The sequence below is a fragment of the Dunckerocampus dactyliophorus genome, chromosome 15 (assembly GCF_027744805.1).
Source record: "Dunckerocampus dactyliophorus isolate RoL2022-P2 chromosome 15, RoL_Ddac_1.1, whole genome shotgun sequence".
NCBI classification, from domain to species: Eukaryota; Metazoa; Chordata; class Actinopteri; order Syngnathiformes; family Syngnathidae; genus Dunckerocampus; species Dunckerocampus dactyliophorus.
In genome coordinates this window covers 12,493,277-12,508,779 of record NC_072833.1, presented here as the reverse complement: position 1 = coordinate 12,508,779, position 15,503 = coordinate 12,493,277, and the positions used below count along the sequence as shown (strand labels likewise).

Below are 15,503 nucleotides of genomic sequence, written 5' to 3'. Positions count from 1 at the left end.
ACAGGATCCCGGGTGCAGGCTGTGGAAAGAAGCCACAGAGGCAGTGCAGCACATCACAGCAGGGTGTAAGATGCTGGCAGGGAGGGCATACATGCAGTGGCACAAGCAGGTAGTAGGAAAAGTGTACTGGAACATCCGTACCAAATATGGACTGGAGGTCCCACAATCAAGATTGATGTAGTGATCTCAATTAATAATGGCATCTGTCTTTCACAACAAATATTTAGACAATCTACTCACAAGAAAAGAATAAATAAATCAGAAAAAAAAATGAAAATGTTCAAAATAAGTAAATACTGATTAAATAGATTTCTTTTGGTGTGCGGGGTAAACAAAAAGAATAAAATAATATAATAATAATAACAATTGAATGTACCCCGCCTCTCGCCCGAAGTCAGCTGGGATAGGTTCCATCATGCCCTCGCGACCCAAGTGAGGATAAGCGACACAGAAAATGGATGGATAATAATTTAGGTAATCCCTACCCAAATTTAATTAGGTGTTTCTGTGAATATGCACCTCCATTTCCCCAAAAAATTTAAATATACTAAAACTATACAAAAAAAAATATACTGTATATAATAGGGCTGTGAAAAATAGCGCGTTAACAGCAGTAATGAATTTATTTCATTAATTTGATTTTTTTTTTGCATAATGAACACATATGCATAATGGCAAGCCACGGCAGCACACAAACAAGTCTGTCACTAGACAACGACGAGATGCATACACTCCGAACATCACAAAAACCTCTTTATTTTGCACGTATGTGTGATCAAAATAAACAGAAATACAAAGAAAAACAATAAGTGGATGTGCTTACCACTCACTTTGTAACTCATAATGCGGAAGTACAATTTGCTGCATCTAAACATGAATTTTACTTAAATGACCCCTCATTGCTCATACCAACATGGTTAAATTGTGATTTTAAATGGTCTGGTATTATTAAAGAAACTAGTGTTAGATCAATTTTCAGACATCTTTTAACTTGATTTCAATTTTCAGTTCATTTGGAGCTGTTAATACATACACATATATAAAAAATCCTGTCCCGTCATGTATCTTTCTTTCAATAAAATACAGTAAAATTGGCATATTCCAGACATACTGTACTTGCAAATGGTGATTAATCATGATCAATTAATTTTAATCATTTCACATACATATATACACATACATACAATTAATAACCTATTTTATTTTGGAAAATAAACTGACAAAAAAGACATAATATTCTGGTAATAAAAAAAAACAACAAAAGACTTCATAAATAAATAATGAAAAACAATAATGGGTATTTACAGCTAATTGCTCAGGTTTTATTTATATAGGGTAACTATGATGTTAAAAAGTGATGCACAATAATAATAACGGAGTATAAAGACAGCATTTTTGGTGATGTGTGTGTAGCTAATGTTATGTCCCGTAAATCAAGCTTTCACAGTTGTCTCCCAGCTTGTGAGTCATCACTCCAATCAGACATGAACCATGACGGGTCACCTACGGAGAGGTGTGCTTAACACTTTTAGACGAGTCCCGACACGACCCTCCTTGCCGTGTTAAGACACCGGAAAATACCGTTAGGGGCTTATCTCTGCGTCCTCCGCAGGCACGCCACTTATCTGAACTCAATCATATCTATGGTGCCTCGCAAGGGGATCGGCCTAGCTTTTTCTTTTTTTTTCCTCAAACATAACAGAGATATTAGTCACAATATAACAACCTGACAGTGTCGACCCCCTGTAGCATACTTCACACGGCATATAAAGACAATCTATTGCCTTTTACGCCACGGCGTGAGGAATTAAAGTCATAAATCCTGCCGCTAAATTATTAAAGTTATAAACACAACCTGAGATTAGCAAAGAACGTGACTTTAAACACTAAATAAGCATGTAAGGGACAGTAACCTCTCGCCGCCATTTTTATTAGAATGTACTGTATATTTTGAAGATATTTCAAGATAGATACTTGGATATACTTTAGAGCAGTGATCCCCGGGCCGTGGGTCATTTGGTACCGGGCCGCACAGAAAGAAAAAATAATTTCCATTATGTTTTATTTAGAAAAGTTGGCGGATTCTCTCTGGTACATCCGTCTCACGTGACGCATGTCCATTGTGCGTGTGCTAACTTTATCTCATGCCGCACAGATAGACTACTACTGTATTTTTACCATTTTTCTTTCACCTCATATTGGTGCTGAAATGCTGATACTATGTGGGAATGCATAAAGGTAAGTTTTGATGACTTATTGAGTGCTAATGTGCACATTTGTCTCAAGCCTTTTACCGCACACGTCAAACAGCGATGTAATAATGTCTCTGGAAAAACTCCATAGATAAGAGAAATTAGATCCCTATTAGATCGCTACAATGTATGAACCCCCATCCCCTTTTTGGGAACACAAGCCGGTCCGTGGGTCAAAAAAGGTTGGGGACCGTTTGTATAGCAGTATATCTTTACTATCCACAGAAAATTAGTGAACACACAGCCATTATTGTCTAGCAACACGGGTAGCAATATAATTGTGTCTTGGTGATGGTGGTGTCACGTTTTGAGGCCGCACGAGTGCTGCCAGCCATTTGGGGGAGCTGCGATTAATCGAGGGGAAATACGAATTCCAACATGCACACTGCCATTATTTTCTAAATAACTTCAAAGTATAGAAAGGTAATTGTGTCCTGCCTCCGGTCAAGCAGGATGGTGGTAGCATCACGGTCTGGGGATGCACGAATGCTTCCAGCACTTGACGAGGTGCAGTTCACTGAGGCGGAATTCCATCATGTAGTGTGGCATTGTGAAGCAGAACGTGATCCCATCCCCAACATAACAAGTCCAAACACACCTTCAAGATGGCCAGTGCCTTGCTGAGGAAGGTAAAGGTGTTCTGCAGCTATGGCATGAGAGCTCCTGGTGCTGGGGAGCTGTGGTTTAAGGATTGACTGGTGTTGCCAGCTATTTAGATACAAATAATCACTGTGTTATATCTTTGTAATGTAGGGGCACTGGCAGGACTTAGCAACTAGTTGTCCATAAGTCATTGACCATTTGTTAGCTTTCATAATATCTGTATTACATGTACGCTAATATGTTTCCAAAGCAACAACCTTCAGGGGGCGCCACCAGTGTCATTTGTTGTGACCTTATCATCTTTGCCCTTTTCCTCAGCATTACCCAAGACTCCGGGCACACCTGTGGTGACTGAACGTACCGCCACCAGCATCACCCTGACGTGGGATTCCGGTAACCCTGAACCGGTGTCTTACTACATCATCCAACACAAGTCCAAGTACTCGGAGGACTCCTACAAGGAGATCGACGGGGTGGCGACCACCCGCTACAGTGTGGGCGGCCTAAGCCCCTATTCGGACTACGAGTTCCGCGTGGTGGCGGTCAACAACATTGGAAGAGGGCCGCCAAGCGAGGGCATCGAGGCTAAAACAGCCGAGCAAGCGCCCAGTACGGCGCCGCGGCGGCTCCGGGGGCAAATGCTGAGCGCCACGACAGCTGTCATCAACTGGGAGGAACCGGAGGAAGCTAACGGGCAGATTATGGGCTACAGGGTCTACTATACTTTGGATTCACTGCAGCACGTCAACCTCTGGGAGAAGCAGATTGTAAGGGGGGCTAACTTTGTCACCATTCAGGGCCTCATCCCCAATAAAACTTACTACATCAAGGTTTTAGCTTACACCTCAGTCGGAGACGGACCTCTTTCCCCGGATCTACAAATCATTGCAAAGACAGGAGGTGAGCCAGCTTTAATTACTCGTATAGTCACGGTGTCACAAACATTTTAGTCACAGTAGCAAACATCTCTGGGCTGTCAACAAACGCTAATCTCCAAGAACACGAAATGCTAATTGTCTTGTTGTTTACTTGCAATAAGCTCTCATCTCTTCATTCCTCTTCCAGTTCCTGCCCAACCAACAGACTTCAAGGGAGAAGCGAAGTCGGAAACTAGCGTTTTGCTTTCGTGGGTGGCACCAGTCCAAACGGGACAGGAAAACCAAATTACAGGATACGATCTTTTGTACAAGAAGAGGGATGATAAAGACGAGGTAACAAAATGTGTGGTGCTTTTTGTGTGATGTAAATTGCATTAAATTTGTGGATTATCAGTAACACCAGCCTGGTCACACACTGTTGTGGGATGGCAACATGGTTATCTTGGCCACTGTTGCATGCATAGCACACCCAAGCTGATGCCACAAGTTAGGCTTAGGTCAAGACTCCATTCTTTAGACTCCGAAATTGTAGAGGTAGTCTCAGTTAAACAGCCACACCAGTCTGGTGACACACGGTTAGCAACACTGATAGCAACATGGTTGTCTTGGCCACTCAACCACTAACAGAACATCCAACTGGCCCTAAAAGTTAGTTTGCAGTGAAGTCTCCCTTCTATTTATTCCCAAATTATGGCTGTCGTCTCCAGTGATTAACAGCCGCCACCCTGGTCAAACACTGCTGTGGGACGGCATTGTGGTTGTCTTGGTCACACTAACATTACACTCAAGCTGAGATCAAGACTCAAAATTTTTTCTATTCCCCCAGATTCTGTTGGCAAACACTGATAAACTGTCACAAAGCCCTCATCATACACTGTTGTGGAATGGCAACATGATTGTGGCTGATCCCACAAGTGTCTCATTGTTAGCTTGGGATCAAGATTCTATTTTTCTTACCACCCAAATTCCGGGCATAGTCTCTGATTGACAGTCACACTAGCCTAGTCACACACCGCTGTGGGATGTCAACGTTTGAGCAGAAACCGCGGCGACACGGGATCACCACCAGTTGCAAAATCTCATCTCAATGTCAGTGATGGAAATACTGTCCCACAGTAATGTTACATTAAAAAAATGATCTCCCAGAATGCAAATTTTTGTTTTTCGTTGCACATTAAAGGATGCAAACTGACAACTTCTTTTCTTTCCAGAAGCGCATCAGCTTTGAGCCGACGTCCACATACCTCATGAAGGACTTGAAACCCTTCACCACGTACACCTTCCGTCTGGCGGCACGTAGCAAACATGGCGTGGGTGCTTACACCAGCGAGATTTCCGCGGAAACGCCACAAACACGTAGGTCCTCTTCCCTATTATCCCATTTTTGGGTAGTTTTCGGATGCACCACAAGAATCAAGGATCTATCAAGGGGGTGATGCATTTGAAAACAGGAGTGACTAAATACCGTTTTTAGTGCTGACTCAGCAGACAAGATTACAAAGTGTCCACAATTGCTGTCCAAAAGTTTAAAGGGCGTGCCCTTGTCGTTTGACCGTGCATGTCAGACTGAGCTTTCTATGACGCCACAATAGCAAGACGCAAATTCCCCGAGGTTAAAGTTGATCTGAACGCTAGAACGCTGAACGCTCAAATATTTTGTACCACCCAAAGACTTCACGTTTATGTCACAACCATTCAAAATAATCTGAATCAGCCTGGTTACACACTGCTGTGGGATAGCGACTTAGTGGTCTTTAGCACTCTACCACAAACAGCACATCCAAGCTGATCCCACAAGTGTTTATAAGTTGGTTGAGGTCTTTTTAACCCCGAAATCCTGGAGTTAGTCTGATTTACACACAATTTACAGATGAATCACACTAATAATGACATCAAAGAAAGCTCAGGTTATTTGTACTACTCAAAGACCTCACATTTATGGAATAACCATTCAAAATAATCCAATTCGGCTTGAAATGTCCCACATAAATGTGACATCTCTGAAAGACAAGGTAGCAAGGTAGGTACAGTATACCAGACGCTATGCATGCTAATGTTTGATGATGAGAATCTACTAAAAATCAGTCATGTCTCCTTGCTGGGAAGTTCTCTTGTCGTACAATCAAAGGCTTTTACCACAAACCAACAGGCTTCGGAAAGGTTGGTGACGAATGCAATGTTGTTTTCCTCTTTTTTTATTTTTTAACAAAACCATTTAACGCATCAACCTTTATGTTTTTGGATTGATGGTAACTGCTTGCCAAATTGAAATTTTATACTTTCATCTTTCGAAAAGTAATTGAAAAGAAAGTTAGGACGTTTGACGTACAGTATGTTTGTCGCTTTGTTGTAGAGGTAATGTAAGGCAAAGCCGTCCTCTTTCCAACGAACACCCCTCCATCCATCATCACCCATGTGTCGGTCTTTGTGTTTTTTTATTTTATTCCACCTTTCATTTGTCCTCATTTTCTTTTGTTTCCTTTTTTCCCCATTTCTACAATCATTATCAAAACTTTATGAAAAAAACCAAAATGGCCTCACCAAACAATAACTGGTTCACAACTGGACCAACCAGAACCCTCCGGACCGCCAATGGACGTCAAGTGCTATAGCCCCACGTCCACTAGTATCCTGGTAAGTTGGCAAGCGCCGACAACTGAATCGCAGAATGGCATCATAACGCGATACAGCATCCAGTACACCGCCAACGAAGGTGGGGAGGATACCACCGGTAGCGGACGTGTCGCCGACAACATCCCACCGGAAAGCACCCAGTACCTTTTGGAAAATCTGGAAAAATGGACTCAGTATCGTGTGACGGTGACTGCGCATACTGATGCTGGAGCAGGACCGGAAAGTGTGCCACAAGTCGTCCGCACGGAGGAGGATGGTATGTGTCCGCTACCCTGCCCCCCAAAAACTGACTAACTCCTCTCCTTTGGCCTGCTTCTAACACACTTTGGACGCTTTTTCCGACTTTTTCACCCTTTTTTTGTGCAACACATGGTATGGCCTCCGACTTCCAGTCCCATCTGTCGTTTTGGTAATGGTAATGGAAATTACCAAATTACCAATTTTTGATGCCTTTTTCTAGGACAGAGGGAATACCAGCAAAAGGTGGAAGTTATTTTTCCCCCAAAGGCCGTTTTTTGCAACTGTGTGATGTGGTAAAATCATTTTTGTCATTTTTTTTTTTTTTTTTTTTTTTTTTTGCTCGCTTCATAGCCAAAATTCTTGCAGTGCTTCAAGCTTTGCTCCACTTGAAGCCACTCTTTTTGGCTCCACTTTTCTCTTTTGGTTTTTCCACTCTCGTTTCCAGATTAGGTCACTTGCCAGACCTATTTTTTACCCCCCTTTGCATTGTTGAAATGTCGCTACATTTTTGTAGGTTTTTTTTTCTTACTTTTTTTGGCACTATTTTGCGGCTTTGGACAAAACAAAAAAACTTTTGTCCTTTTGACCTTTTGTCCCTTCTATCCCATGATGTCCCCCCTCCAGTTCCTAGTGGGCCACCTCGCAAAGTCGAGGTGGAAGCTGTCAACTCGTCGTCAATTAAAGTCATCTGGCGCTCGCCCATGCCCACCAAGCAGCACGGTCAGATCCGAGGGTACCAGGTGCACTATGTCAGGATGGTTAATGGCGAGCCCACAGGACAGCCTGTCATCAAGGACATCCTGATTGATGATGCCCAGGTACCCACATTCACCCACTCTTAGCAAGATACGGCTCAATGCTGTCCAGCAATGATTCATATTTGTTATTGACTTTATTTGCTGTCTTTTTCCCTACAACATAATCAGTGGGAATATGATGATACAACCGATCATGTAAGTACTTCAACCAGAACTTGTCCTGTCCCCGCTGTCGTCCTCTGCATGAGTGGCATGTGACTTTTTGTGCTCTCCAATCCTTACCCTTGTCCCACCGCAGCATGCTTCCCAAGTTAAGTCATTTGTTGTTATCGTATGCAAACAGCGTTCGTATTAAAGTCCCTTCTGCCACTTTACAGGAAATGGTCATCTCAGAGTTGCAGGCCGAGACCACGTATTCGATTACTGTGGCGGCCTACACGACAAAGGGCGACGGCGCACGCAGCAAGCCCAAATTGGTTACGACCACTGGTGCAGGTAACCCTTCGCTCCAGCAAATCTCCAGGAATTCTGGAGGGTGTCGTAGAAGTGGATGAGTACACGGTATGGATGAAAGTATGAGTTTGAGTCCTGGTCTTTAAACATAAGGGGACAAGAATAAGAAAAGGAAAGATCATTATAAAGTTCAGGGCAGAAGTATAAGTAGGGTACCCAGACTTCACTGTCTTCGGCCACTACTACCGAGGGGATGCCGAGGCACTCCCAGGCTATAGTCCGCTCCAGTGTGCCTTAGGTCTACCCTAAGGTTACGTTTTTGGATTGAACATAAGTCGTGAGTAACAAGAAAGCATAAAGATGTAGAAATTAGTTTAAAAATAAAAAATAAAACCTCCAAATGGATGGCTAGACAAATACAGATACAATAAGCAATACAAACCATACAGTGAGGCGTAAAGTATGTAAATCATAAATAACTTGAAAGAGGAAGATTTTGTGTTTTTGTTTTTGTTACAATTTCTGATTTTTTTAGTGTCAAATGTATTGAGCAGATTAAAGTGTCCATTTCAATAGTGACTTCTTGCACGAGACATGTTCTCTTTGACCATTTGCATTTCTGGATGTAAGAATTTGCATGGGTAATAAATATGTATTTTATATTGTAACAGTGTCTTTATCATAGCCAAACAAACCGTCTTGTGTTTCAAAGTCTTACTTCAACCGTTTATATTTTATTGAAGAGTAATTACAGGTTAAACCAAAAAAAAACATGTGTGTATGCTTTCAAAAAACAAATGTCAAACTGTTTCATCAACTAAATTAGCAAAAGTACATAGTGGAGCAATGTTATTCAAAAGTCCATATACAAATTGGGATTGAACATACCGTGGCTGATTCCGTGCAGTGTGAAGGTAATGTAATGTCCTGTAATGTCTCATCAGTGTAACATTGCTGACGCCTTGTGACCAGAATGCTACATATGACCTGTCTTTCAGACTATTTTGTCTAATAATAGGCCAGTGAATGAATGTTTATCTATATGTGCCCTGCGATTGGCTGGCGACCAGTCTAGGGTGTACCTTGCCTTTTGCCCGAAGTCAGCTGGGATAGGCTCCAACCTACTGCCGCGACTCCAATGAGGATAAGCGGCATAGAAAATGGATGGATGGATGGATGGATGGATGGATAAGGGGCCATAGTCGACCACGAAACAGCAATCATTTATTAATACATTTTTGAAAAAGTGAGGGAGCAATTTTGAAACCGCTATGTAGTGAGGGACACCTGTACTCATGTTGTGTTGTTCTCAAACCAATTATCCAAAAACGTGACAGTCGCACGTGTAAATTTGGTATAGATTGCAGTTCAGAAGAAACTTAGTCCACCTATTTTTTCAAAAATAAGATTTATTTAAGCTTTAGAGTGTGAGTAAATGTTCCTAAATTAATCGTCCCTAACCCTCCATCATTAATGGACTTACACTGTATTCCTTTGTTCAAATAATCTTGTTTGTTTTTCCATATAAAGTTAAACAATCCTTTATCAACACCTTTTACGACCTTATTTGGGACCTCCAGTACCAGTGCCAGATAAATGAACCATTCCAAGAATTTAAGGGTTTGTCTGGTGCCGTGTAAACTAAGTGGAAGTCAAGGGCAGGGTACCAGGGGAATCAGTCTTACCAAATCTGGGCCTTACTGCATAATTTTTGGAGAATTTTGGCCTAAAACACGGTCTAGTTCCTTCTCCAAGATGTTAATTCCAAGAAAGTAAGGGTTTGTCAGTCTGATGTAGACAAGGTGTTAGTTAGTGAGAACTTGGGGGAACCGGTCTTGCCAAATCTTAGTCTTACTGCAAGATTTTTCTTTTCATAATTCTGGTCCAAACTGTGGTTCAGTTCAGGATTTGCTGGGTTTGAGAAAGTAAAGGCTTGAGCCTAACCAAAGAACTGTCTCTCGATACTTTTGTCCAAACTGTGCACTTAAGGATACTTCACATTAACAGTATATTTAGTAACTTAAGTCCTCTGTTTACTACTCTTTTCTTAGTTCCTGACAAACCTCGACTAATGGTCAGTACCACCAACATGGGCACTGCTCTCCTCCAGTGGCATCCCCCAGCAGTCACCCACGGGCTCTTGCAAGGTTACCGCCTCCGTTTTGGGCGCAAGGACCTAGAACCCCTGACTGTCATCGAGTTCCCCGAGCGAGATAACCACTACACCACCAGAGAGATCCACAAGGGCGCCTCATACACCTTCCGGCTTTCCGCGCGTAACAAGGTGGGCTTTGGTGAAGAAACAGTCAAGGAAGTGACCACAAATGAGGACGTGCCGAGCGGTTATCCCCAACGGATCACCGCGGACGGCGCCACCACATCCACTATTCAGGTCAGCTGGCAACCACTCCTCCTGGCGGAGCGCAACGGCCAAATAGTCAAGTACGCTCTGCAGTATAAGGACATCAACAGCCCGAGAAGTCCCTCCGAACTCTTCATCACCGCCCCGGAATCGACCGTGGCCTTGGATGGCCTTAAGGCTGACACCACTTATGATATTAAAATGTGTGCCTTCACCAGCAAGGGTTCTGGTCCCTATAGCCCAAGTGTCCAAATCAGGACACAGCCTTTGGATCAAGGTATGACCAGTCCCCTCATCTTACTTAGTATGCCCCCTATGCCGCTAACAGCAGAAGGTATTAAAGTACAGCTTGTAGTCTTTCTAACTAATTCACATGGGAAAAGTTCAATTTTTTGTTTTTGTCTTGAGTTAAAAGTCAGCCATTACATTTAAAAGTGGGTGTTAAGGTAAGAGGACAAGTCTTAAGAGTCTGGTTTTGGAGGTGTTCTCACGTAAGTACTTGTTTAGTGGTACAAAATAAGATGTCTAAATCAACCGCTACCCCCTGTCTTTTAGCAGTGTTTGCAAAAAATTTTCACGTGAGAGCTGCCATGAAGACATCCGTGCTGCTGACGTGGGAAATCCCGGACACCTACAATGCTGGTCAGCCTTTCACGGTGAGCGCTAATTTCTAGGCAAATCTCACAAGCAGAACCCCTAAGGTTGAAGGCAATTTGGTCAGAGGTGCTGGAACTACACATAATCCGCTCAAGTTTTCCAGTTTCTTCTGAATTAACCATTGGACCTTTTAGCGGTTCCTCCATGAACAACACAAAACATGTACGGTATATGATGCGTTTTACTTGCCCACAGATCCTGTACGACAATGGCCAAAGCGTGGAGGTGGACGGCAAACTGGCGCAGAAGCTGATCACGGGGCTTCAACCAGAGACACAGTACTCCTTCCTGTTGACCAACCGTGGCAACAGCGCCGGCGGCCTGCAGCACCGTGTGTCCACCATGACAGCGCCGGACATCCTTCGCACCAAGCCCTACCTTGTTGGCAAAACAAACTCGGACGGCATGGTGACGGTGGAGCTGCCCTCGGTGCAGACGTCAGAGAAAGTGCGGTAAGTGGGGATTTTGACGATGTTTCGGTGCAGCATTGGGTATCTTAAGCTAGCAAGTGTCGAGGAAGCCCAGAAACCTCTGTGGGATATTAGCTAGGGGTGTCAAATTAAAGCATTAATTGCAATTCATTAGTTACAGTCATATTTATTGCGTTATTTTTTTCAGACTAAGACTAAGGACATGGATTACTGGAACCATGTCCTGTGGTCTAAAGAGACGTATTTGGTTCAGATAGTGTCCAGCATGTATGGCAGAAACCAGGTGAGGAAGATAAAGAAAAATGTTTCTTGCCTACAGTATATGCAAGCTTGGTGGTGGGAGTGTCATGGTGAGGCTGCATGAGTGATGCCAGAACTGGGGAACACAGTTCATTGAAGGAAACATGAACGCCAACATTATGATATTATAATTATTATTATATTATAATATTGTGGCATACTGAAACAGAGCAGAATGCCCTTCCTTTGTAAACTAAGCCAAAGGGCAGTATTCCAACATAAAGACCCCAAACACACCACTAAGACGACCATTGCCTCGCTAAAGAAGCTGGAACTGAACCCTACTGAACATCTGTGGGGAATCCTCAAACGGAAGGTGGAGGAGTGCAAGGAGTCGCACATCCACCAGCTCCATGATGTCATCATGGAGGCCACAGGCAACGTGTGATGTTCTAGTGGACTTCAGGGCCAAGAGTGTTCAGGAAGTGTTGGAGAATGATGCTATCCACACTAAATATTCACACTTTGGACACAATTTGGACGATTTCATGCGGGTTCTACTCACTTTTGTTGCCAGCCGTTTTGACATTAATGGCTATGTGTCGAGTTATTTTGAGGGGACAGTACATTTTCACTGTTATCCAAGCTGTACATAGACTTGTTTTACATTGTATCAAAGTCTCGCTTCTGTAGTGTTGTCCCATGCAAAGATATAAAATATTTGAAGAAATGTACGGCGTGTAGTCAGTTTTATGACATGCTGTATTTCCATAACAGCATAACGGCACCTCAGGTGTTTAAACATCTCCGTTGCTCGTAAAGTATTGCCTTTTCATAGGAGAACCTGCAAATTTGGAGCGTCAGACGCATAACAGAAGATTCAGCATTTTAGCCACCCCTTCCTTTTATACAAATGTATACTACAAAGCGAGATATTAGCAATAGGATATTCAATGTACTTGTATTGTTTTTTTAATCGTGACGTTAGCATCACACATACCACATCCCGCCTCTGATACGACCTCCGATGGAAAAAATTGCTGAGCCGACTACACTGTTTATACAGAACAACGTCCCGGAAACAAAATGGCTGAAAAACTGACTTGTATCTCTATAGTGCCATTTTCATCAGTTTTTGCTTCGCATAATTGTAGTTTTTGCTACATTTTTGACTGATTTGTCTGCTTTTTTGTGTATTTTTCCAGGGCATATTACATCGTGGTTGTGCCGCTGAAAAAACAGCAGCGAACCGGCAAGTTCTTCAAACCCTGGGACAATCCGGATGACATGAATTTAGAAGAGGTATGAAAACCGTTAAGGGCTTCAAGAGTGTAGTAGGCACCACTGATTGACGCAAATGGGCGCCTGAGAGAAGTGTTCGTATGCAAATGAAGTAGCCGTTTTAGTGTGGCAGAAAGTCATACCTTTCATCCCCCACTTTCCCCTCTTATTCTTCTTCCTGTGGTGATTACCTCAAGAGCCTCCATCTCAGTGCTTGCATCATGTAAAATGGGAAAAAATGATTATATACCTGAACTGCCTGCACACAAAGGGGTGAAAATCAGTCAGAACATACTAACATACTATTCCATTGTTTGGAATAGTACACCACATGGCGGTGCTGTTGTTGTCTTGACTTGATTTTTTTTTCAGGCAGCCTAACAAAACACACTGGATATTTTGCCTAATTCGGTTACAATTTTCTGGCCGATCACCGATCTTTAAAAAAGCCTGACCTGCCAATTCCGATTTTGGTCGATACCAATACATTTTTTTATGACAGCATACACCTTCAATGTTCTAATGTTATTTTGTTGAAAAACGTTGAACAGTACCTGTGAAACAATACAAATGTGTTGTCTTAAAGTGCACATGAGGTCGTTCTCTGAAATGTAAATGAAAAGTTTCGAAAATTGCTGTCCAAACTATTATATCAAACTACATTATATCAGTTCCTTTAATGTTTTATTTTTCACATTTTAAAAACAAGATAAAAACTCGCACATCAGTGTACACTGCAGACCTGATTTAAGCCTCTTACCAAAGATAAAGTGCACAGCGACCAAAAATGGCTGGTCGTCCAATGCCATAAACTCCATCATTTTTCTCATAGTAGCTTTGCTCTTTTCACAGCTGATAAGTGTTAGCTAGCATTGGCTTTATTCTTAGCTAAATTACTAGCTGTCACTCTGGCAGAGCAAAAGGAGACAGTGACTGACTTTGCAGAGGTAGATAAGATTGGTTTCATATGTGAGGATTGGCCAATCACCGATCCCCCAAAATTAAGGAAATTGATGTTGATCGATCGGCCGGCCTATTGAGCGGTGCTTAATAATTATCAAGAAATGTGGGACACACATTAAAGAGACTGACAAGCACATTTCTGTAAAATGTGGTTGGCCATGGTTTAGAAACATGGCTGGCATTAAGCAAAACGTGTTTGTAGAGTCTCCTCCTCCTCCGGGAATTATGCCTGTGAATATTCTCATTCATCCAGGTCATTGTATTCTCAGGGCATTGAATCGATCACAGCTGGACTGTTCAGGTTGTCTTAGAAGATGTTTTGTCTGTAATTTGGATGAGACTTCATCAGTTTATGCTCAAAGACGAGGTAGGACAGCTCTGGTCTGACTAGATATGACAGCTCCAGTCTGAGGGCTTGGTGCAGGATCCAAAGTATTTATCCTCTAAGCTACAGGCATGCCCAGACAAGAATGGTTTCAGTCTTTTGTAGTTGGGTGGGGTCTCGGCCAGTCAGTGACAGTAGTTTGGGTGAAATTGGGTGTTAACAATTAATGTGCATCTTTCCTTGTCAGCTGGCACTTAGTAACCGGGACTTAGTAACTTATTGCTCATAAGTCATTGACCATTTGTCTAATGAGTATACAACTTTGAGTATATCTGTATTCCATGTATGCTATCATGTGTTCCAAAGAATTTTGAACACAACTCATAGGGGGTGCCACTAAAGTAATTTACATTTACACACGATAGGGTATGTATTTGTAACGCTCCTACTGCAGCAACTGCACACAAAATTGTGAAATGTTTTCAAAACAGGCACCTCTAATGTATTGCCTGTGCTATTATTTTTTCAATATATCAATATACCCCCATGATGGCACTGTTATTATGAATTATGTCTTGAAAGTTCTCAGTCAGTGCTCAATGCGCTCTATAGAAAACTCGCTATCACTTAAAGTGTTTTGCTGATTGTCCACCAAATTTGGTACACACCTTTTGGGGACTGACAGGTACTTGTTTGTAAACTTTCAACAAGATTGAAAACCATAGACACCATCAAGAAAAACACATTTGCAGGGCCAACGTTTTAAAGCTGAGTTTTTGCACGATTGGAATATATCATGCACCCAAGAAGGCCGCTTCCTCCATCTGGCATTGGCTTTTACAGCTCATGCCTACAGGCCTCCCTGGTCCGTGTCTGGAGCCTTGACCGATCACACACACCCACCCCCCACCCCGAAAAAAAAAAAAAAGTTGTGGCGCTGTCAGAATTTATTTGTTTGTCAATACTGGCACTCACCTTTTCACAACTTTTCCCAAGGGCAACTAGATTTGGCCCTGTTTGACAGCGGGGATGATTGAAGACATTATCGGGCAGCACCAACAGCCCTGCAGCCAAAACAGAGCACACACTCACACACGCGGGCCGATGTGAGTGACAGGCCGACGCATTGTGCACACACGCACACATGATGGCGTGAGCAAGAGAGCGCAGATGCGAAGTCAGATGCTCAACAGCTAGGCGGGCTTGATTTGCATAATGATGATCCGCAACGCTGCAGACTTTATAGAAGATGGAGGATGATGCATTATTATTGTACAATTGTTGTACTATTATGTTATATGTTAGTATTATTATTTTCATGCCTCTGGCCAGTACAAAAAAAAATACATCTATTTATATCTTCTTGTCTCTCTCCGATAGAAAAACGTGTCTCTGTTTTGCAGTTAAATTAAATGTTATGTGAATG

The 15,503-nt window shown here is 42.5% G+C and overlaps 1 protein-coding gene across 46 annotated transcripts in view; it reads left to right on the top strand.

The window, feature by feature from the left end:
* Nucleotides 1–15,503, top strand: part of LOC129194857 (receptor-type tyrosine-protein phosphatase delta-like) — a 415,432-nt gene that overhangs the window by 367,465 nt on the left and 32,464 nt on the right. For 18 of the 46 annotated variants that reach the window (XM_054800309.1, XM_054800310.1, XM_054800349.1 and 15 more), the window contains 11 exons: nt 3,174–3,755; nt 3,921–4,066; nt 4,945–5,089; nt 6,309–6,623; nt 7,232–7,425; nt 7,534–7,560; nt 7,743–7,860; nt 9,870–10,457; nt 10,736–10,836; nt 11,033–11,289; nt 12,714–12,810. In XM_054800309.1, the coding sequence (XP_054656284.1) occupies nt 3,174–3,755; nt 3,921–4,066; nt 4,945–5,089; nt 6,309–6,623; nt 7,232–7,425; nt 7,534–7,560; nt 7,743–7,860; nt 9,870–10,457; nt 10,736–10,836; nt 11,033–11,289; nt 12,714–12,810 (2,570 nt within the window). The remainder of the gene's footprint in view (nt 1–3,173; nt 3,756–3,920; nt 4,067–4,944; nt 5,090–6,308; nt 6,624–7,231; nt 7,426–7,533; nt 7,561–7,742; nt 7,861–9,869; nt 10,458–10,735; nt 10,837–11,032; nt 11,290–12,713; nt 12,811–15,503) is intronic. The other 28 variants (XM_054800348.1, XM_054800350.1, XM_054800347.1 and 25 more) reach the window with 4 other exon arrangements.